This window comes from Pseudopodoces humilis, chromosome 16 (genome assembly GCF_049639895.1).
Source record: "Pseudopodoces humilis isolate 2021_Gansu_Grassland_sample_001 chromosome 16, ASM4963989v1, whole genome shotgun sequence".
NCBI lineage: Eukaryota > Metazoa > Chordata > Aves > Passeriformes > Paridae > Pseudopodoces > Pseudopodoces humilis.
Window position 1 is genome coordinate 14,512,510 of NC_142215.1, and position 25,099 is coordinate 14,537,608.

Genomic DNA, 25,099 nt, shown 5'->3' on the forward strand with positions numbered 1-25,099 from the left:
TTTTTAGTATCCAATAGTATTTGAAGATTATATCTGCCTCCAGCACCAGTCTTCCAAACTTTAGAATAAACAATATGAATTTGTCCAAACTTCCCTCAGAGGTAAGGTTTTAAAATCTCTTAAGGATAATCCCTGCTGTTTTCTGTTTCTCTCCAAATTGTCCACTACTTTCCTGAAAAGCAGTGCAAAAACCCAAGGATTCCAGCCAAGATCTCACTAATGCTGAGCAGGATGGAACGTGTACAAGCCTTCTTAGAGATCTAGGATGAGTGAACCATCCACAAGAGCACAACAGGAAATTCCAGCAGTTTCCAGCTCCAATCTCTAGCAATTTGAACAGCAACTGAGTGGTTTGGGTCCAGCTTCTGTGTCAGACATTTCTATCTCTGCAAGAGAAAGAGCTGCCTATGAACAACTGGGTGGTTCTCTACTCATTCCATGTCTGCTGTCACTCACAGGAATTCTTTTTCCATGTCTTACATGACAAAAATGCTCCAAAGTTTTAGTAACTATTTGTGCCCTATAATACTCCATACACTGACTCAGCTAATTAACCATGATGAGCCTCTTTCAACCACGTATATATTAATTTTAAAGAAAAAGCAAGCAAAAAACCCCTATAAGCACAAACAGAAGCCATTTATTCCCAGAACTTTATTCAGATTGCATTGCCTTACACATCCTACTCTAATGTTTTCACATTTACCTTTCAGTATACGAAGTCTGAATGTTTCTAATGCTTACCTTTCTGTGTTCAATTGAAGGCTGTGGGATGACAAACTGAAATCCCAGCACTGCTAGGGAACTGAGAAGTCTGAAAAGGCAAACAGTGAAACAGATCAGATAATTACCACTAATACAAAACACACATCTACAACATCTTACAGGGTTCCCACTGCAAGAAAATATTTAAACACTTGAATACCACTGCTAACCAAAGCAGACTCACTAAACTGCATGAAATGTTCTTATAAGATTCTGTTCACAGCAGGCTCATACCTGAATCTATGAACCAGGTTCATACATAGATTCGTCCAGCTATAAAGCAAAAGTGAACCAAATAGAATCCATTGATATTAGTACACATAACTTTATGTTTAAATTTAAAAACTCCTGGCAGTGCATATTTTAACACCTCAGCATTCGGTGTCAATCTGATATGTGCTTTGCAAGTTTTCTAAAGTGATAAGTAAGAATTCACCCATCTGTGGACCACATCTGCTTCTAGCTCTGGCTCCTCATTTTACAGTTGAACACTCCACCTCCAGCACACAGGAAACAGAAAAATAGGTTCTTCCCCAGCTGCCTAACACTTGTGAAAATTGAATAACCAAATGGGCACAGAGGATGGAAAGTAGTGAACACAACCCACCAGAGACTCAGGATAAGCAGCCAAGCATCTCCCCAATCCCCACATCTTCAGTCTGAAAGGAGTCATAATGGGAACCAAGCCCAAACAAACTGTTCTGTCAAACCTCACCACTGCAGTGATTCCTAGGAGCCTGTTACAACTTAGGCACAGTTAGCTCAGTCTTTTGTTTGTTACAATTTGCAACAGAGACTGGTTTGTCTCCTTTTAACAAGCCCCTTCACTAGGAAACATGGACAGGTGTGGCAAAAAGGATCAAGGTATCTTTATTTATACCAGGAGTTTGACTTTTCAGTCTACAAAGAGTGTGTTTCAGACCCACTATAAGGGTAAAGCTGCTAATATTTGCTGAATTTCAATGCAGAAGTAAAACTGATGGACCAGACAAAATCCTGATGAATTTCCTAATACATCTAATCCAGATGCATTTCATATTCACAGGTCCTTCCTCTGCTCTCTACACAGTAATCCCTTAAACATTTCTTATTATTTCAAGTATTTTCTGAGACAGATTTCCCATGGAAAAAGGGGTTTTTTTAATACTAAGCATTTAAATACCACCCATAAAAATATTCTTCTGCTAGGGAGAATGTTTATCTTGTGTTTTCTGTGTTTGTTCTTGCTAATCTACTGCAAAAGGAACCACTAGGTAAGCATCGATTGCACATGGCCTATCATCACCTCACCATCTATGCCCCTCTCTATCAAAGCAATAAACCAGTTAAAGGCTAGAAAAAGTCATTACTTCTTTACTGCCATGTCAATTTAGGAAAAAAAAAAAAAAAAGCAGCCCTTTAAAAAATGTGTTAGAAGGAAGTCTGGTATTTCACAAAGCTATCATTTGTGATAAAACAAAATACAGAGGAGGTGGCTGAAATCAGAGCCAGTGTAAGACGCTATAAAGAAATCACAGCAGGAGTCAAAACACGCAGGTTAGAGCAGGGCCCAATCACACAGTGGTACAAGGAAGCCAGAGGCTCAAATGAATAAACTGATTTGCAAATCACACTTGAAATCAAAGGCAGACATAGACCTCCAAACTGCAAAATTACAGCATCAAGTCTGTCTTCAGCTCACCTGCCTATCTTCTTTCTAAGTGTTTCAGTGATCTCCCAACTCTTCACAATGAAAAATGACAAGCATCTAAGCAGGTGGAGTGCAGTGTCTGACAGACCCAGGCTAGATCCTCTGCAAATTGTATTTCACTTCCTTCTCAGAATTTTCCTATCCACCCCTGCTCCCTTATGGCTTCTGCTCCCTACAATCCCTCAGAGCATGTGAAAGAAAGTTCAGATTTTCCATAAGGAAATTAATGCTTTCATCCTCAACAGGACAGGATTTTTCTGATCAGGCTGACAGTCTACAGATTTCCATGTGTAAATTCGGAAATCACGCACAAGGTTGTGAGTTCTGAGCTGAATAAGAACTGTAATCTTCAAAGCAAATTACTTATCAGATTAAAGTTTTCAGTTCTGAAATGCAAACTTGTAGTATATGTGTGATTACTCTGTGCCAGGCTTTTCCTGACCATTCTTTAAGGAGGTTGTACTGCAATCACCATCTGCATGTACATGGCTCAAGGACAATAAAGAGATTTTAGATTTGCTTCTGTATCTGCAGTTGGATCTGTCAGAAACAATGGTATCAAGCTACTATTTCAAACACACACAAAATTTGCCAGGAATACTTAAACTATCCTGAAGTAAGCCCCTAGCTTCAAATCAGTGTGTGGCAATTTAATTTTTTTAATGTTATTTCCCTCAGCAGCTTGCTTTGGCTAACTTCTCTGGACTGGGCTTTTTTATTTGTCATGCGTGACTAACTTTAAGCCTCCCAAGCTACAAAAACAGGCTTCTCCAATTTCAGTGGGTTTGGTTCAGGTATTCTCACAGTGCAGAAAAGCCAAAAAGAATAAGTGCTTCCCAAAATAAGGCAAAACTTCCAAGTATACCTGAACAGGTGAGGTACCAATTGCAGCTGATTGTTGGCTGTGTAACTCAGAACCTTGCTGGTACAGCCTCTGCTCTCAGTTAAGGCACTGTTTGGAGCCAAGCAAAGTCAGACTTTAAACTGTCTCACTCTTACTGGCAACACCAATTGCCACTAATATAAAAACATAAAAAATAGAAATATATATAAGCATAAATATAAACAACTGGGGAAGAAGGGGAGGCACAAGCACAAAGCCAAGCACTATTAGGTCTATTGTAGGAGTAGCATGAAAAATTTTGCCATCTAACACCTCATTTAGGACCACCTCTCAGAGTGCTTCCTAGTCAGTGCAGCCAGCTAGCTCTGCATGAATGAAGCTAGAGGGTACCAGAGCAGATCTCTCACATGTTGCTGTCCCTTAGTAGCTGCATTTTATGGAGGAATACTATGGCCAAATGTGGACTGACACAGTACTGATCAGTACTGACCAGTGTGGTATGGCTCTTGGCTCAAATTCCCAACTTCCTCACAAATCTGCTGAACAGCCCATGTCTGGGACAGCTTGGGAGGAGCTGTACAGGCCACCTTTCATCATGGAAAGATAACATCAGTAATGTATGACAGATCCATTTTGGTGGAAAATCTGCCCTGGGATATTAGAAATTGCAATTCAAATACTGATGTCTCGAACTCAGGAGAAGCAAGGTTGGAGCAGAGGTGTTAATGTAACTCCATCCCAGAGACACAGCACTCAGCTGACATTCTTTGCACGAGGTCAGCCTGTGTTTGTGTGGCATCAGGGCTGCCTGTCTGCTCTGAATCTGCTTGCCCAAGGACAGGACAGAACCGGACAGACCAGCTTCAAAACAGCTGAATGTTTCCTTTGTTAGGAAAGCTGTTTGAAAGGTCTTTCCTATGCTTGCCCACTGGCAAACTGTTTCAGGAATGCATAAGACAAATCCATGAATGAATTGCAGCACAGGTACTAAAACATGTAAATCAGCAATTTAAGCCCAGTAACTGTAATTGTTCAGCCTCATCAAAAACACAGGAACTTTCTAGTAGTACAGACCATCACATTGCACACACTAACAGATGCTCTAAGCATGAACAAACACTGAGAACTTTCTTTTTTCACTATCACCAAAGAATGCTATGTCTGGTATGCATATACTTGAGTATTTGGTCTTGAGACAAGATTTCTATTTACCCTCCTACGATAGACACTTTTAACAGCAGAGCAAGAGACCACCAAATTGAAATTTACTGCAGTGTGTTAAGAGCATATTAAATAAGATTTTAAATCATCACTTACCTCAAAGAAACTATTAAGCTGTCTACCATGATCTTTTAATACAAGGTATCTTGAAGTGAAAAATACCTCTTCACTGTGGTACAGCACAATGACAATCACACACAAATCCTACAAAAAGGAGAAAAACAATTAACACTGCTTATTCAGTATTTTCCAGGATATGTATAAAACTGCAACAGACAATAGAGACTAGTCATCTCTACTTCAATTCTTGGGAATTTACAGCAATTCAAACCAAATATCCAGCATAAGTTGCAAGAATAAACTGTATGCACACCATTTTTTGCAACAGGATTTCAATATTAACCAAAGTACTCTGCAGAAATACTGTGGGATGCAAAATCTTGGTTTGATTCCCAAGAAGGCAAATCTGATGTAAGACCTATTTGCCTTTTTAATTCATATTTCTGGTATGTCACTTGTATAACTATAAAGCAAACAACACCATTTAAAGTCCTGTGTTAATAAAATCCATAGAACTGAATCTGGGTTACCAACTCCTAATGTACAGTTATATTATTAGCACACTCTGCATTTTGTGAGCAATGCAAGGATGACTCTGTGAGTGCTTATACAGTTTGCAGAAAAAAACCTGCAGAGCAGTGTGGTTGACTACAAGGGAAAACCTACCCACAATGATGTTAAATGCCTTGCCCGCAGTTAAGGAGGAAATCTGGAGTTAAACAGCATTCTAAATACCAGTTTAACTGATCCTTATTTCCAAGTACTGTCAGTGTATCATGACTACTGTGAACACATAGAAACCCTACCAGCCCTTGGGATGATTATCCAGGCACTTTCATTTGTCTGTAAATAATCTCAAGTTCAGACATCTGGGAAGTTCTTATTTTAGTAAATTTTAATCATATATTGGGCATCTAAAATGCACCAGAATTTTCAGATGGGAAAGAGATCCTTGCAGTTAGGAAATACAGCATAAATCAGAAGGGCTGGTGGGAGAGTGACAAGGAGGGAGGAAAAGAGGAAAAAAAACACTAGTAAAATTCATACATTTCAAAACTTGGTCAGCCACTGTCTGCATCTTTCCCTTTACAAGTGGTTACGTGTTGAAATGCAGTGGAGTGAAGAGAAACAAGAGAACATTGCTGTTCACAGATAAAGTGCTCTCAATTTCTGTCAGACAGCCAGATAATTGAAAACTGCCCAGAATGGGACAGGACTGACAAGAATGCAAGAAATGTGCAGTTAGATAAAGTACAGATCCTGCTACTAGGAAAATGCAGATTGTTTGCAGGTAACTGGACAGGTTAAATATTGCTCAACTTCTCCTAAATATCAAACAACAATAAATTTGGTTTAGGAAATCCCAAAATACTTGTAATATTTTCAAAAGAGAATCCCATGATTGATTAATGATTTGGCTGTTTAATTTTTTAAATGGAAGGCATTAAAAGTTGAGGGAAAGTAAGAAGAGTTCTGTATGTAACAGTTTTGAGTTAGTCTTGAGGAAGAAAGCACTAAGGCTGAGCTTCACCCTCTCCTGCAGTTTCACAGTTGTCAGTAGAGCTAAGAGGTTTTTTTCCAAACTTATTCACCATTTTCACTACTTAACATTGTAAAACTGGCTTGTTATAAGATGGGAAGCACTTCTGACAACAGATTTTTAGTTTAGATCTGCAACACTTCACACTGTTTGCGATTTTAGCACATTCAGTAAAAGCTGCATTCCTTTAAATGTCAGGCAAGTCCACACATCCAGCATCACCACCAGGCATTTAGACAGATTCCCTAACACAGGACTTCAAAATTCTAAACTGAGAAGGAAACAATTATCTCACTGCCTAACCTGACTCTTAATTAAACCAGGCATACTGGGGCAATAGTTGTTTATATCACTTATTGAAGATGGAGAATCTCCAAGTAACATGGATTGTAACCAACATGGCTTCAAGTTCTTATCATCTTGGGTTTTTTTCCAGGTGTACTCTCTTTCAGATTTTTCACTCCACAATAACCTTTTTATCGAACAACCTTGTATGCATGACACAGTCTGAAAAGAACATTGCTACAGGATACAAAAACATTGAAAAAGCAATGTACACTCCACTAATCCCCTCTATAAACTGTGCCTCGTTTGAAAAACAGGAAAGACAATATGATAGATCTGGTTTTGCAAAGAAAAAGAGAAGGATCCTGAGTGTTTCTGGAGACTGTTCTTAAAAAGAGTGCCCGAAGTCCATGCATATGTTTTCAATTTTTTTCAGTTCATTTCTATCTTTATTGTCAATGGCAGGTTGCATTACCAACTCTACTTTCAACTGCATTTCAATGCCTTTTTCAAAACACCTCTTACTGCAACTAACAGATGCATTTCCTTTGAAGTATCATTTGTAGCGCATAGTGTAAAAACTGCTAAATATTTAAGTGACTTTAAGAGCTTGTTTTCCAGATTATTTAAGAACTTAGGTGCTTACAGCCTACTGAAAGGCATGTCATTTTGGCAGTGGTGTCTTTGATATGAAAATGTGCAAACGTGACAATCGTTTTCCCTCCAGAAGATCCAGGGCAAAATGAATACCTGAAATGGCTACACAGTTAACACTGGGACTGAATAACGTGAATTTGGCAGGGAAACTTTCAAAAGCCTGATGAGGTGTATTTGTGCTCAGTAAGTCTTGCATTGTAAAAGTCAAATTGCCTTCCCAGAAGGGGCTGAAAAGCACTATCGACCTTTCAAGCAAAAAAATTCTCTAGTAACCCTGCGTACAGCAGAATAGATATTAATTTCTAAACTGGAACAACACACACTCTTCTACTTCACAGAGTCAGCAAGACTTTCTTCACTGCATTAAAATATTTGACATTTCAGCAGTCTTCCCTATTTCACTTCCAAGCTGTATGAAAACAAGATCAATCTGTCAAACTGGGTGGAGGGGGAAAAAAAACAACAACAACAACAACAAAACCACAGCCCTCCCAGAAAACCAATCAACCCCAATCAGTCAAACCAACCAATCCACCTCACAGGATGGGACAGAATACAAACCTCTCCAGAACCACGACATGACAATCAAAGGGAGAGGTGTTCCATTGCATATAATCAAATGTTCAGTGGGTCACAGAAATTACTAAAGGACCCTGCTTAAAATCTCCCTCCCTTTCACACTGCTTGTGAGTGGTTTTAAAACCTTCCAACTGCTGCCGCCAGTCTCAGCAGTTACCCTACCAAGCAATGAGCCAATTATAACCATCTTGTAACTTGGTATTTACTGACATTTGCCCAGACCCTTTCTCAAACATTAGAAAGTAAAAATACTAATTGGTAATAGAGATTTCAAAAAGGAGTGGGGATGGATAATGGCAGTAAAAAAATAATCTAATAGGCTCATAGGCAATCACAGAAATTTGCTGATAAGGAGGAAAAAAGATTTCTCAAAGAGCTAAATGACACAATACACAGAATTATCTGGACAGACACCATAGATACTGTGCAGAAAGTTAAGAAAAGAGGAAGAAAGTTCTTCTGGGAAGTCAGGGTAGAAGTTACTTTTCAGCTAATTAACTTCAAGAAACATCTTCCTACTAAGAGGTTTGAAATTTCACAGAGAGCCAATGTTATCCTAACCTCTTAATTATCATGGGACCACTCACATGTGGCTTTCCATGTGACTGTACCCTTTGTGTATTGTGAGCTGAAGGTATTTCATTTCCATGAATTCCTATGTCATTTTATCATCAACCTATACTTCTTGTAAGTCCTGTCAATGCACATACATCCATCTGCAGCTATGTATTAACTATAACACAAATTCCTGGACATGTGCATGTGTACAGTACCTACTTAACCCAAGACCCTCTATTTTAACTCACAATAGGAATGTGAGATTCATCATACAGAAATATACACTGACTCAACCAAGTTCAGAAGTGCTCTGAGCTTTTAGCCTCTTCTACCTTGGTGACTTAAGTATATATGAAGCCAACTTCAATTTCCTTCAGTATTTATCTTTTTGGTCAGATTATGTATCTTGCCAGCTACTGACAATGGCAACTCAAAGCAGCTATGAAAGTTGATCATTGTTCCAAAGTCATGTTTCCACTGAAAAATTCTCATTTTGTTGGTGTTTTTTTGTTGTTCTTTTTGTTTTGGGATATTTCTTGCTGGGTTTTTTTTTGTCGTTCTTTTTGTTTTGGGGGGAGGGGGTGTTTGTTTGTTTTGGGGGAACAGTGGGAGACCATAAATAAAGAATATCTAGAAACACATTGAAGAGAATATTACACCCTTTAAGAGTGCCTTTGAATTTGTCCCCTTGCACATTGGTATAGTGTATCTGTTGGTTTAGTTGTTCAAATCTATTAAATCATGTTCAGTGCAAGTCCTTTGGATTGCATCCAAAATTCACTACATTCGCAAGACTTTGATAAAGCACTCACAGTTTGCCAGGTTTATCTAGCTACATAATTTGTGCATACATCCAACAGCTTGAACTGCAGTTGTTGACACCTACCACCAGAGTTTTAATCTCTTCAAATATTCATTAACTACATTAAAACATACACTTGTCTCTGAAAGCTGCATAAAAGAGAAATCTAGCATTAGATCTGATGAAAAGTTCTGATACTTACACGGAGCAAACATTTTATTAAAACAAAAATTGCAAGTTACTCCACCTAACCCTGCAGGTACCTTTCTTTTTTTATTTTAAACGCTCTGAGAACTTTCAAGTCCTCCTTCTGGGTGTGCCAGAACTACTGCAGTCCAAGAAAGCTCAGTGTCTCTCCAATGTAAGCTTGATCAAGATGCAGTGATCTCACATGCAGGGAGTCCAGTAAGCGTGCTCCACAACACCAACACTCTGAGCCACGGCCCAGCCTCTGGTTCCGGACCATGACTGGCTGGATTTTGGCTTGGGGCTGGGTGAGTCAGGGCAGGGCTGGAGGGATCAGGGTGCTCCTACACAGCCAGCCCTGGATAAAACAGTGACAGGGCAGTCCAGAGCCACAGCTCGGGAACTACTGCCCCGATAATCGAGGAGGCAAAGATGACGGAATCCAACACTGACCATACACACCATTTCCCAAAATATCCATTCACATAATGCAAATTTTGGCTTTTAAAAATATTATTATGCTGGAAGGTGCCACGATTCAAGCGATTTGCTTCCATCTTTCTTGAAGAATATATAATTTAAGATCAAACAAGGGTTGTGACATTAATCTTGTAAGTAAAGGGGAGAAGCAGGAAATTGCTTGCTGATAGATCATGAGCTGCAGTCATATTTGAGTAGAAGGATTTGTTTAAAGATTTTTCTAATCTTTGTTCACAACACTGATTATATATTTGCTGAATGTGCACTAGTAATGAAAATATCATAAAAGTGGAATTATTGCAATAAGCCTGGTCTAAAATTTACTAAAGACTTCTTAAACTAATAATTGGCTTAAATATAGATTTAAGACCATAGGTCTGATAATCCATTAAAACATATTGTTGTGGTATAAAATATGACATATAGTTAGCTAATTGACACCCAGTTCAATTGGAAAGAAAACACACTGGAATAGCAGTATCAAATTGATCAGTAATTCTGACATTTTTTACAATCACCAAACTCTGAAAAGGTAGTTTATGTGGAGTTGAGACTTACCAAACTTTAAAGAGTCCAGAAAACACAAAATTAAATGTCAGAAAAACTGAATTAGTTGTTCTTTTTTACGTCTTTGGAATAATAACCCAGAGGAATGATACTTTCTCAAGTTTCAGGCTGAACCAAAATTGCCATTGTGCAGCTTCCAGGCAAAGGACAATTATGTAAAACATAAAATGAATCACAAAATTGAGATCATATCACCCTCCTAATTGAGAAAGAGACTTTTGGGATGTAACTGTGTGGAAACAATTGCAAACCTAACTTAAGTTCATTCCAAGATTTCATAGTTGTAGGCTTTGCAATTTTGGCCAAATCCCTGGAATTAGTTTTAAAACTGTGCTTAGAAATCACATGGTGGTTGGTTTTTTTACCTTCCCTTCTCTGTGTAAAGAGGTATTGTAGGAACTCTGATACCAGCTTGTCACCATTCACTGGTTTAAGGAACTTCAACTCCTGTCATAGCTGTTCTGGATAACTAGTGCAGAACAAACTGGAAGCACCTTATAGAAGACAAGTGTGCAGAAACTGAACAGTTCTGTTCCCATATGAAGCGCCTTACTCAATGTTCAATTTGTGAATTCCACTTGTGCTGTGTAAACGTGGCTGAATATTCCCTCTGCCCACAGATCAACTAACTCATTGCACACACAAACATTAAGAGCTCCCTATTCCACACTCACCCACCCCAGAGAACTAAGAGGTTCCAGCAGTTCCAGCATTTAAAACCATGGAAGGTGCTACTTACCACAGCTCTACGTATTAGAAATCATATTCCATGTATTTTAATAAATTTTCCTTTCCTTGTAAAGAACTTTTTTGCTACAATCCAAATCTTCCAAACCAAGGATGTAGAAGGGGCTGAACATGTAAGAGGAAGGGGGAGATTACATAAAAATCCTTTTCATTAAACAATCTTTCTTAGCCATTCCATAATCCTGATCAACACTAATCTTATTACTGATGTAGAAAGATATGGAAAAAAATAACACTGAACAGCCCAAAAAGTCAGGTAGAAATACCTGAAATCTCTATAAGCATTGATAAAAAATAGGTGAATCCCTCATTGTTATGACAAGCAAGAGAAACAAATCTGTGTGAGCACTGCTATATGTGAACATTGATAGTCTTGCCTACAAAATGAGCAGTAACAGCACCACAGGTTCCTGTTCTAAATACTTTTCTACCAAGTGTAAGTAGGTGGAGAGGTGCTTTAGATTTGGTTCATGTACTGTTTTAGGATCCACTCCATTTTGTGGAAACTCAAGTAAAACTCTCTGCTGTGACTAATTAGAATGCCCTGGATGGAAATAACTGAGAGAAGGATTATAAATGAAATGTCAGTCTGAAAATCTATTTATTTAATAGAAGTCTTAATGATGCTGATATTGCAAGGCATACAATTGCATTTCAGATCAACTAGAAATAACAGAAACTTCTTAGAGCCCCTGTTAGCCATGCTAATTTTTTTACATGTAAATATGTCAAAGAAAATTAACTTCTTGTATGCTCTTTTCAGGACTTGGTTAATGAAGACCTTTTTCAGAATTGAAGAAAGGTTTAAAGTTAGAAACTTTTCCTAGTCTGTCTTCAAAACACAGGCTCCCAACAGTATTTAACTGGTGGTTCTGAGGACCTACTGTGTTTTGCATGAAAACCAAGGACCCACCAGCCTCACTCAGGGAGTTGTAACACACCCTGTTTAAAAAGGTCATAGAAAACAAATATTTCAGCAAAGCTAATTGAAGGCACATGTACAAGGAAAGTAAAACACAACATATTTCAGGAGTATAATCAGCTATTTCTTAGTAATGCAGCTGGGAGACACCCCTCTCATTATGTAAAAATCACGTCTATTACATAATTATTGTGAAGTTAGAAGATACCTTCCTTTTGCAAAAAGGAAACATGATTTTCACCCATCTGTTTAATAAGAATGTCTGTCTGACAGACACAAATCTCTTTTTTTCATCTCTTTAAACTTGTTCCCATGAGAATGGTGTTCAAGAAACATTGTAAATACATGCCTAAGCATCAATATCCTACATGTAGTAAAAGAAAGGACAAAATATAGGAAGCTGTGCCTCAGAGAATAATTTTTAAAGTATTAGGCAACATTCAACACCATTTATAGTGTTTACACATATATTACACATTACATCCTGTTGCTAATGTGCCCTCTGAAAGAAATATTTCATTTACTGGTAAATAGATGTGTGTGTCATTAGCCTACCACAATTAACTCTCTGCATCGCTGCAACATAAATAGAATAACTGATGTAAACTACCCTTTCCATAAATTAGAACTGATTCACAAAAACAGGATAATAAAAAGAGTCACTAATTCCTCTGTTAAGTCACAGAAACATTTCTAATAATATAAAAATCCTGAACTTCATAGCTGTGATTTCCTAAGGAAAAAATTAAGCAGTAGTGGAAGGCTTAAATATACCACAGTCCTCATATTATTTTTTTTTTAATTTAAACAATTGTCCCCATCAAGCTATTACCTAAACACATGCAATCTCAAAATATTAACTTTTATAAAGTTCCTTCTGTTCTATTGGCATGATTTCTGAGGTGCTGTGGTAGCGGTGTCAGAACACAACATGGAGGACAGTATGAGATGTGGACTTGTAATCTTTGCTTGCTTATTCAGAAATCAAATATTTTCTTTGGAGTATCAGTGGGAACTGTCTCTCTGCATAAGTAATACCTCAAATAACAATGCTTTCTGGGAATATTCCTACATGATTCACAGCAAATAAGGATAGAAGTGTTTCAGTACAGGGACACTGCAGAAGTCAAACCAAACCACTTTTAAACTTGTTAGCCAGCCTTTAAAGGCTAAGCTAAGCCTACGTAGTCCTTGGAAGAGAACACTTTGCATCTTCTAGTTACCAGAGAAAACACAGACTTGTCAAGAATGACTAGGCAGTTCTCTTCTGGGTAGCTATTCATATCCACTATCATCAGAAATGTTTAATTTTCTAAAGTTAAACTCTATGCAGAGGGACAGTTACTAACTGGAACATGTACCTATAAATACAACACAGGCATCCTATTGAAATTAGCAGTAATATCCTTGGGATTAAATTTCAAACTCCACATACAGTGACTCCAAGGGTTTCTGCAGCATTATTCTTGATGTACTAAAATACGAATAGGACAAAAACCATTTCTAGAGAACTTCAGAGATTTCCCTACCTGTTATGTAGCTCTCTGCCTTGGGTTAGGCATTCTAAAGAAAGGCTGGCATTCCCTCAAGACTGAATGAGTCTTTACAGTTAGGGGGAAAAAGCCCAAACAAACCCAACCCAAACCTATTCATTAGCACAGGTAAAAGCAAGGCAATTCTGTGTCCGTTTATTAGTCCATATACTTAGAAATAAAATACATTTATAGATATATATTCCAGGCCACAACCCAACAAGTCTCTCTCGCGTGCAGTTTGGCAGCAAAGGAACCGATGTCCTGGTAGTCCAAGGACTATCCCCAGTGTTTCAGTGCAGGGCTGCACTGCAGACCACTGGCTCCTGTACTTTCTCTAATGGAGATTAATGTGGGCATACATCCCAAAACAACTCATCATATCCTTTTCTACACAAGTTTTCAAGGATAAGTGTTTTAACATACATTTCAATACCGCCAAAACTGGAAGGAAAAATGCCACGGGTACCCACTGACGCACATTTTGTACTAACAAATGTCCAAGAAAAAGTGACCAAGGCTTTCGTAATAGACTCTAAACATGGTCAAAGTCCTCTTCCCTTCAGTCCTCTTCTGCAGTCAGCAAACTGCTTTACATTGGCAAAAAGAAGAAATTTCTCTTTTCTGTCATGCAATTTCTGTGTGACTTGGGCTTCACTTCAATCAGTGACCAGTACTGCTCAGGTGCTGCAACTCAGGTGTCATGAAAAAGCTGAACAGCTTGAAGGTGTTCTACTGTACTGGGGCATGGAGGGGCAGAGGTGCACCATCCTAAACATTCAAACATCATCTTGTCCTCTAGTGTTTGGGATAATTTGGGCACTAAACACTTACTAAATAGTTTCAGTACATGAGAGCAACACAAGGCTTCAACTGACCAGAGGCCAGACACAAGGATGTAGAACTTCTCAGTCCCATGTGGGAATATATTTTAGGGACCACTGAAAAATAAGTGACACATGTCCAAAATAAACAGTGCTGAGATTATTATGACATCCTGGTAACTGCTGAACATGCCTTTGCTCAATAATGCATAAAATAATCAACTGTTCACATCAAGGAAATGTCATATAGCTAATAAAAAGACTTAGATGTTTTACTTTTTAAGAGGAAGTACAGCAAACTGCTAGATCATGGACAGAAAAACAGTTCACCATGTAGCTTAACCATCTTCATTGTGCATTTCAGAGCCTAGTCTCCTGAAACATTTGGAAATGAATGAGTTGTGCAAGATCGTCTAAATTACTTTGCTACTAAATAATACTGTAAGAATTATGAGATTCTAAATTATTTCTGATTAAAATTCTCTCTGATGGGAGGCTCACCACATACTGGTACAGAAATGCAACAATGGAATTTGAAGATTTATTATTTTCTTTTATGTTTCTACATAATGATGAATAATAGGTCTAATAAGAGATCATGCAAGAGCACTGTGAAATTAAGTATTTTTTTCATAATTTTGAAATAGAATACCAGGGAACTTCAACCCAACATGAAACAATAAACTATCAATGCCTCTCTGACAGCCAGCTGGAAGAATGGCAGTGAGTTATCTTGTACATCTTTTGCAAATATTAAATTCTACATGCAAGTATATACAGGGATAACTCAGAGAACACGCTGAAAAAATGTTTCACAGTCTATTTAGCTTTCATCCACAATAAAATTTAGATGAGGTCTCCAGCACAACAACACAGACATTCAATATGTTTATCTGCTGGGCTTGATATATATAGAATCTTACAAATAGTTCAGTTCCAAAACTGGACTGGCAAACAAGAGAGTACCATCAGATGCCAATTGTGCTGCCAAGCCTTTACCACTTAAAGCGATATATTTGCAGAGGTGCATCTCTTTTCTATGGGAAAAAGACGTTAATGGAGGAAAAAAAGGGAAAACACTAAGTTACTAAGCTTTAATTAGTAAAAATGACAAGCAACACTATCATTGCGTCTTTTCAAGAAAGAGATTCAGCATGATTAGTGACAGAAGAAATGTAAAATCCCTATGTTCAGAAACAATTTACATTTTCAATTTTATCTCCAAGATTGATGCCACTGAATATAATTTTCCTGAAGTCCTTATTTGGTTCAGGTTCCAGAAATATCCTAATGCTTGTATCAATCATACCTCCATGTGGTGAACCCTTCAGCCTCCTGCATTTTAAAGCTGAACTGCAAGATCCTTTAAGTGTTGGGAGAGGGAGCTGTTTATTCTTATCCTGTCAGCTTGAAAGGGATTTTAGACATCCTACAAATCTTGTCTTGCTGCTATGCCTCATGTGCTCTGGTGGTCTAGATGACAGTTAGTATTTCAGTCCATTTAATGTAAACTGCATGAACTGTTACACTCCTACAGGAGATACCAGTCCTTGACACAAAAACACAAAGATAATCATACATTCAAGGAATCCTGAGCTATCATTCACTGACCAGGGAAGTTGAAACCTTTCACCAGCTGCAGATTAAAATCTCCCTATCAGGAAATTTATAGTTTGGAGCATGCCATCCAGTGGCCTGAGAAGAATAAGTTTATGGTTGACAGATGAAAGATCCAACCTTGCAGAATCACCAACAGCCCTTATCACCCTTGTTAGTAGCATTATTCAAAAAACCTAAACAAGTCAGGAAGATTCCTTTTTGACTTCCAGTCATCCTTTCCAGGTCAGGTACGAGTCTTGAGTTTTTCTCAGCCTGTAAGTAAATTCAATGCTGTTTCCAATATAGGTTTGCTTAGAGAGTAGGCATCAGACATGATTGCAGTCTGACTGAAAGAACTGAATCAACCTTGCTACTTGAAAAGTCAGTCACCAGAGCTAATGTACACAAGCACCCACTCCATATGTGCAAAAGCCAGAAGGGTTGAAGAGAAAAAACAGTAAGAAATACCATACTTCCCTATAATTCCTGTATGGGCTTAAAGAGAAAGGCAGGTTAAAGAAAACCCCTTTTTAACAAGGCGGTGGAAAGCATCAGTACAGTTAGTCGCCACATAGCCAAGAAGTGACTCTGTCCTGCCTCCTCATTTAGCCATACACTATTCAGAATAAGGTAGCCCCAACATACTTGCAACACAGCAGTTTGAGCAAAATTATTATAGTTAGTTTAGTAAGACCCTGTACCTCACAGCTTAACAGCATACCCAGATTAGCAGGGTACCAAGAGGGGGAAGTGTGACTACCACGATGCAAGTCCACTCACTGACAGCATATCCAGCCTTTTGGCTGTATCTACAGTCACTGACATTTCAGATTAAGGTATTATTTTCTGCCTTCACATAACAAAAGTTCTAACACATAAGCATCTTTGCTCGCTATCTCTGTTGATCAGATGCAGCTTAGAAACTGTATTTCATAATGGTAGTTTCAGAGTTGGCAGCTGTGCAAGTTACAATGAAGCCACTTCTCTCTTCTGACCACAATAACAACCAAATCTAATTCAGTGTATCAAAGTTGTCTACAATCCAAAAATTTCTGCCATCACAATACCAAGTTTCAGGATTTTCATAACCATTCCTGCTCAGGAAAGTCTATTCAAGTGGCTGGGATTTGGCCTAAGCAAAGTGAATAGGGCCCTTACTGCATCCGGTAAAAAGAAATCAAAGGTCATCTCTTGGCAGTAGAGCCTGAACTTATTTGAGCTTGAGGGCAATTTATTACAGCACACTGACCCTCACCTGATGTCACTTAGTGCTTCCCATGTGTCTGCAAACTGAAAAACAGGGACTTACAATGTGAATGTGAGACTTCTTGAATCTGCATGACAACAAGAACAGCCTATTACAAAACACTGGCAAAGGAAAGCCGGTAACTCCTCCAGTGCTGTGGACTTCATTTGCTGCTTTATATGATCTGTATGCCAGAGGTGACAGAGCGATCTTTTAAAAAAGGGTGACCAAATTTAATATGCTGCCTTTTGGGGTTTTGTGGTTTTTTTAATCAGAGTCTACTGCTGTTGCACAAACTGCTTGGAGTCAGACAGTCTTATATAGTGACTTTTAGTCTTCTACTTGAATACTCACTGTTGGAGATAGGTGAAGACTTGCTGAAAGGAATGTAATTCAAATGGACTCACTCTGGGCACTGCTTCACACTGTGCTCCCTGCTTTAACATAATATCTGTATGGTCTGAGGAAACAGACATTTTGCAAAGCCCAGAGTTTTGAAAAGCCCTTCTAACATAACTTTAAGAAAACAGCAAAACAAAAAGCAGAAACGAACCCCACCTTTCTGGCAACAAATACGGGCAGAAGGTACAGCTTTATGACAACTGATTAATGACAGCAGCATTGTGAGTACCTAAGTAATAAATCTGAACCTGATCCTGCAACACTATAAACATTCCTATGGGAAGAAACAAAAGTACTCCAATTGCCCTAATCTGAGCAAATCTCTGAACAGGAGGAGGGCAGTAAGAAAAAAAGAAAGAAAGAGACAATCTTTTTGGTGTGCAATATGTATTAATGAGTACAAGCAATGCCTGAAGTAGAAAAGAAGTGTGAGAAATTACATTTTTAATGGCTGCTTATCACTACAAAAAAAATCAAAATTGACATCATGTCTTAACCCCTGTGTTTCGACACATGAACAGTATTTCCTGGGTCAACAAAACTGAACAATACTAACAGTTAATGGTTAACCTGCTCTATTCTTTTAAATCCTTATTCATATGGTGGTTTAATAAAGTGCTTCAATTCCATGTGGAGCCCCCAAAAATCTGCAAGGAGGTTTCCCCACTATTCCCCACTCACTTCCCCAGTGAATGCAGCTCCACAGAACCACAAGAAAATGAGATAGAGCTTTCATTTCTGCCAAATTAAGTAATTGCATCCATTCCATACAATTTATCACTCTTTTGGGCAGCTTGTGTCATGGGATGACATTTTATTGTAATTATGCAGGGTGGGATTGGACAGGCTCTTGCTTCTCCTTGCCAATCTGATAAGCAAAAATATCTCTTTTTTTTTTTTTTACTTTCGTAGAAACTACATGTTTTAGATAAAAATAACCAAACAAAAATACGAGTATAATGCACAACCAACCAGTGGTTTGATGTTACCAATTCAGGACTACAGCAATCACCTTTATTGTGGAAAATAAATCCAGGATATCTGAATACTTTCCAAGTCAACATTTACTCTCAGATTAGTGTCATTAGTTTTGCTGAATTTGCCATTTACAGATAGGTTTGTCCTTCCATGCACTTCTCTGCAGCTAATCCAAAGGGAGTATCAGGGGAATCCGCCTGATTCAGGACTACAGATTTTAGTCATACAATATTCAAGTATCCAAGTGACGTTTTTCTCCTGGGGGAGTACTATCCATGCTCATATAGATCCAAGTGCTGATCCAGCAAGGCTAAGCACAACAGATGTTTTTCACCAAGAAGCCAGTTTCATGAAGAAGTGCTTTTAAAAAGGGCTTCTTTATCCATCCTTTTCCCAAAATCAGAGCAAAGAAAACACGTTCCGACTCGGATATCATGACTCACTTAGAAGGGAACAAGCAGGAAACCACAGTATTTCTATCACCATTACAGACAGTATCCTCAGGCTCGCAATACTTCACTTTGGGAAGCCTTCTCCTCCTGTTCTCTTATCTCACCAGGCTAAGCAGTCCCAAAGGATAGACCTTGCTCCACCTCCTGGGCAAGCCAGGTCCAAGGTGTCGCATCAGCTGCTTGTTCATCAACAGACAAACTGGCAGAGTCTGCTCACTACCAGGCTTCTCTGCTAAACTTCATTTTGATACAAGAAGAGGTCAATACAACCCAGTCAAAGATAAAGAAAGTTCAGAAGTTGAAAGTTCAGAAGTTGGAACTTCTGTTGTCAGGGCAGTTATCTCTTGGATTTACTAAAAGGGACTAATCTTTTATTAATGTTAGTATTTTAAGAAGCTTGGGTTTAGGAAAAAAGCACAAGTAAGTGAAGTTAAATCAACAAAAATAACATTCAGAAAAGGGTTGTTTTCTGTATTTCTCTCTACACTTAATCACATATGGCTGTATATAACTCGTGAGTTTATAGCAGTCTTACAGGAAGGGGAATAAAGGATCACAGTTACAAACAAGTGGCTCCTCTGCAAAAGGATGAATTTTATCTACCAAGTCCTGCAAGTTAAATGGTTTTTGGTACCCAGAGAGTCTTTCAAAGGCTCCAGTTCCTGGAATCAACTATACAAGTATAACTTGTTAAGTTAAAGAACAAGTGACTAACTCTTGTCCTGTCAAAGAAAACACTGGAAACTCATAGCTGAAATCAGTGGTTTTGCTCTCCAGTGATAAGAGCACATCACATGGGAGTGACCTGATCTGAAAGACACTGAAGTTGCTGATAACCTTTTCCTTGACTTCACTGGCTCTTACACCAGAGCTTTAAATAAAAGAGATAGTGGCTCTTGCACTTGCTGAGAAAAAAATCTACAGGACTGATGGAAAAAGTAAATTTTTTTAGAATAAATTTTTCCATATAAGGAGCCTGGAATCTTCCCATGAAGGGAAATTCCAAAACCAGGACCAAAGTAAATACTGAAGTAGGATGCCAAGTAGTAGCAGCAGCACAGGACTAATTTGAAATAGCCAACAAGCAAGACCTTAAACTGTGATCTGGAGAAACACAGTAATAAACCTATGAAGCACATACTACATAATTTGGGTTCATTCATGTACAATAAATATTTTTATTCAAATTACTTTTTTTGGCATCTTTGCATGCAAACTATCTTCAGGAAATTTAACAGTTGACCAACATCCTGTAATTATCATACCTAGTTAAGAGATAAAGGAACAAGTTCAGAGGTAAAGCAAGACTCCTATGGCCTTGAAGAGCAGCCCAGAGCAGCCAATGGGAGCGTTGAAAACAGAAGCCCACATTCCAGGAACTTCCATCACCTCAGCAGCTCACAAGACTACTTGCCCACACAAGGACTGGACTGAGATCCTATCTGCATTTCCAGTGCAAGAACAGCTCCTGTGGAGAAGCCCCACATTTAACACTTGGTACCACCATTTTAAAAATCTGTAACAGATGTCTGTACATGGTGTTGACAAGTGCTGACTGTTTAACAGCAACCAAAATTATGAACGCTGACCCATCTCTGGGAATGCCATAACCCTGCAGGGGTTACACAAATTTGATGTGTGACATGACACTCAAGTCCCCAAGAGAAAAATGGGTGGGATAGAACATTCCAGTAGGAGAAAACTGAGTTGGTTTAAATTACAGAATTTGAATCTGTTATTGTCACTACCACAAAGAACAAAAATTAACAAAAAATAATCAGGCAATACTGAAGCGCATGGTCTCAGCTCTGATTCCTTTATACAGAGAAAGATATGAGGCCAAATCAGGTCCATCAGATCATTCTGTTAATCAAATTGGTTTTTATATATTTGTTTAACATCCCTCTAATTAATCTTCTAAATGAAGTACCAAACCATGCATTCTTCCTAAAAATCTAAAGTACATGAACGGAATTATCTAGTGTAAAACACTATCTGGAACAAAAACTAAGCTATTGCAATGCAAAACATGTTACTTATCCTGTTAACAATGCAGCCATGTTCACTGGTCACATATTGAACCACATATATTCATAACTTAGTTAGCTTTACAATTATCCAAGTCATGGTCCAAACTTCATTTAGATCAGGTAGAGCTGCTGTCTGAAAACAAAAGAACGTATTGATGTGCCTACTCAAGGGAACAAGACTTGTCACAGAATCTGTTCTTCAGCCAGCCCTGTTATCACTGGAAGCATTTCACAATTAAAAGCTTTTAAAATTAAAAGTTCGACACAGTAAGTTTTCTTTTACTTTTTTTCTTCCTTGCAAAATATAACAATCTTCCAAACCTGAAGCTTGTTATGATAACACAACACTACAGAGGACACAGTTAAAATTGCTTATACATGGTTGACTTTGCAGCTCCTTGGGTTTTTTAAGTGCTTAACCACCAAACCTTACTTCTCTCATACAGAAATTAAAGCCCACAGAAGTGTCTGCAATGACTGCACTTCACTGTAGATGATAAACCTGATTTTAAAGTAAAGAAGAAAATCCCAAGTACCACTAGGTGCCTGACCAGCACTTCACCTCTGTTTTTACTACAACTGCCACTGTGAACAGTCTGAATATCACACATCTGATGTCACATCACAGAGAACTGAGATTGTAGTGTGGAAACCCAGCTTTTCTGTTGTTACTGTCTGCACAGAATCACACACTGAGGCCAATATGAGTCTTCAAGATGATCCTGCTTTCTTTTTTTGTTTTCAGCCTTCATTTAATACACTGTTCTAACACAATTACTCAGTTTGTTCTACAGCAAAACCAAAGATTTTGTACTGAGATCATAAAACCCATCACTGCATGGGAGCAAACTAATTAATTTTCTACAATTAAATCTGCTGGGGATCTGAAGGATCCTGCTGTATGAAATGCAGAAAGACAGAAATCTTGCCCCATACAACACAGAGTGTTTCTGAGACTTAGTCAGCAGTTAGTCAGGAATTAAATTGCTCCTTCAATTACAATGGAGCTTCTTCAGATTAAAATCAGCATCAGCAAGACCTGGGGTTAGCCCTGCTCGTAGATAAAACCTGATAAGTTATGTTCAGGGCACAGTTATGATAAATAATCCGTATTTTCTAACTATACTCATTTTGAAGGACTCCCTATGACAATCCATACCAGCTGGCCTCATATTTCTAACTTGGCTAAAAATGCTCACTTTGCAGCACTTTCTTGTTGAAAGGCAGTCTCTCGTCCTAGTCTACTTAACTCCATTCTCCCACTAGATTCTCTGGAAATGGAGTTCCCTGGTGATAGAAAAGAAAGCATCAAGAATTACAGGTGTCTAATGAATTTCAGCAGTATCCAGTTTCATTTTAAACCCCTGATGATACTGAATAGGTGAAAATCACATTAACCAGTAGATTACTACTACGTTTACACCAGAAAGAAGTCCAAGTTGGCAAGCTACAGCTTGGTAGATCAACTTTCTAAGAGTGCATTGGCAGTTCCACAAACAGCAATAAACAGACAAATTTGGGCTATTTTCAGTTCCTGCTCTTGCCACAGAAGACAGGAAAAGCATGCACTTCAGACTGAGACTATTAAGAGCTCATCAGGCAACTTTTTAATCCATAACCTCATACCTTTGTATTGAGCTACTAACCACTAGTGTTCTTAGACAGTGGTTTCTGATTAAATCATCTGATTTAATATGTTTATCAATACATCAAGTTACAAATACTTTTATTACTTTTGATGGCTGTTCACAATATTGATGCACCAAATTATCTGTCATCTCTGCTAGCACACATCATCATGCCCTTATATAACCTGTTGTATTGAAATCTTGCATATAGCTCCATTTTGCTGATACCTTGATTTAAAAAATTAGGAAAAAAATGAAAACAAATACAGAAAAGAGAAATTACACTGGCAAGAGATACAGAAGAAAGGTTACTAAAAAGCTAAGAATTCTTTAACCTGAAATAAAGAATAGCTGTGGTAGATAATGAAAGAACACAGCTCTGAAATAGCACAGATAGTGAGCAAAAACCAAGCATCATTCATTTTATAAGGTCCATACAGTATCAAGAACAAAAAAATTAAAAGAAGAAAAAGGAAGTAGTTTTTCCACACAATATAGTAACCTGTGGAACTCACTGCTGTCAGCCTCTCTAAACTGTTTATGTATCTAGAATCTGGAAAAAAAATTATTTGGATGAATTAATGTCAAGTGTGTCAAGAGCTATAAAACACAGAGGTTGGACACACTGACAGTTGCAAAAACGTAAAGCCACAGCTAGAGAAGAAAAGGTATTTCAAGATTCTTCTCTGTTACAGCACATACCCTCCAGCCTGACAACTGAGCACAAACTCAAGTGTTGGTAGAATTAAAGGAGAGATGGTAACAAAGCCAGAGGCAGGAAAGCGTGAAGAGAAACACGGAACGCCAAACACGGTTCGTGCTCTGCACCCTGTGCTTAGTTAGACCAAAAGATCTGGTCCAAAGCAAGAACAATTGCAACACGCATTCTTCGTGAGGCGAGTTATCCACTTCTTTCCCTCTCCCGTACAAACTGCTGGATTCGGCTCAGGCTACGTGCAGCTACGGTTTCTGGTGGGACACGGAGACAAAACGAAGCAGCTCCTTACACTGCCTCTGAATGCAGCTCCTGGAAACCGAGCGTGCGAGGAGAGCGGCTTTGAAATGGCTACTTACCCAGCCAAAACACGCGGCGCAAGAATCCCGCGGAGCGGAGCCCAGCCGAACGCGCTCCCGCAGCCGGGGCAGAGCGAGAGCCCGCGGGCCGCGGCTCCGAGCCCCTCAGCGCGGCCTCGGGCCCCGCCACGGCCGAGCGCCGCCGCCCCGGGCACCGCCCGCGCCCCCGGCACGGCGCCCACCGCCCACCTGGCGCGCCCACCCTCCCGGGCCTTGCCTCACCGCTCCGCGCCGCTGTCCCGTCCGGGCGCCCCGCGACGAGACGCGCTCGGGGGCGAGAGGGCTGGGGGCCGCGCGGCCCCCGGCGCATGGGAGGCGGCGCGGCCCCGGCCGGGAATGCCGGAGCCCCGCAGGACCCGAGCAGGTCCCCGGCGGCTCCGGGGCCCAGCCACAACCTCTCCCCTCGCTCCCGCCCGCCGCCCGCGCAGGAGCCGCGCGCCGGCTGCTGCCACCTGCCGGCCGCCGCGCGCAGCCCGAGCCCACCCGGCCTCCCTCCTTCCCCCGGCGGGCCGGCGCTCCGGCGGCGATGGCCAGCGGCGATGGCCAGCGAGGGGACACCGCACCGTCCAGCGCCGCCCGTGCCCGGACGTGCGGGGGGTAAGGCGGCGTACGGAGGGCAGTACGAGGGACCCCGAGGATCCCCCGCTGCCCGGGAGCGCAGGTGCCCACCCGCGTCCAGCTCCGCGCCGTGGGAGCGGCGTTCGGAGGCTGTCGGGGAGCGGAGCGCTGCCCCGGGCCGGCCGCGCACCCTCCTCTGCAGGAGCGGCCGGGCAGGTGCCGCTGCCGCGGCTCCACCGACGCGGCCGTTCTGCGCGGCCAGAGAAGGGGAACGGGAACACCGCTCTCCGTTCTTCCAGCCCCTCGCTCTTTGAGACGAGGGCACTAAGGCACCCCATACTGCTGCCCTCGGACACTACAAGAACGCGAAAGACAACTGTCTTCTCTCTACTCACTGGCTGGGTGAAAGACCACCTGCTTCCAGAAGAAATACTGACAACTAGAAAGTAATATGTGATCCTGACAGTGTTTGCTTAAACGTCTGAGATCTGAAACCAAGGCAGTAACAGTGATACACTGGCACTGAGAAAACCACACCACCAATAAGCAACTATGAGGAGAATCTTCTCTTGGTAACTTTTGAGTTAGCATCTGAGGAAAAAGCCTGGGATTCTGTCTCTGTTCCTGCTTTATATTAACTGTACTGGATCTAAGATCCCTAAGGGCATTTTCACTGAAAAGAGCAATAACGTGTCCAGCATGAGCTCTAAACCTTAGAACCAGATAGTCACTGGCAACAGTTCATTGCAACATTCAGTTTTATGCTTTAAAAACCCACAAAATTATTATTATTATTATGCTGGAGCTGGCCCAGCTAGGTGAATGTATTTATTTTAAAGAACAACAAAACAGGTTGTTTTTTTTCCTGCCAAC

General features: G+C 39.9%; 1 protein-coding gene across 2 annotated transcripts in view; it reads right to left on the reverse strand.

The window, feature by feature from the left end:
• Window positions 1–24,049, reverse strand: part of THSD4 (thrombospondin type 1 domain containing 4) — a 234,349-nt gene extending 210,300 nt beyond the window's left edge. Inside the window, exons 1-3 of one of the 2 annotated variants that reach the window (XM_005521456.3) lie at window positions 23,891–24,049; window positions 4,617–4,724; window positions 745–814 (exon numbers count right to left, since the gene is read on the reverse strand). In XM_005521456.3, coding sequence (XP_005521513.2) covers window positions 745–814; window positions 4,617–4,645 — 99 coding nt within the window. In that variant the 5' untranslated portion in view covers window positions 4,646–4,724; window positions 23,891–24,049. Of the gene's footprint in view, window positions 1–744; window positions 815–4,616; window positions 4,725–23,668; window positions 23,724–23,890 lie in introns of those variants that run through there. The other variant, XM_088063116.1, reaches the window with a different exon arrangement.
• Window positions 24,050–25,099: the final 1,050 nt, after the last annotated feature.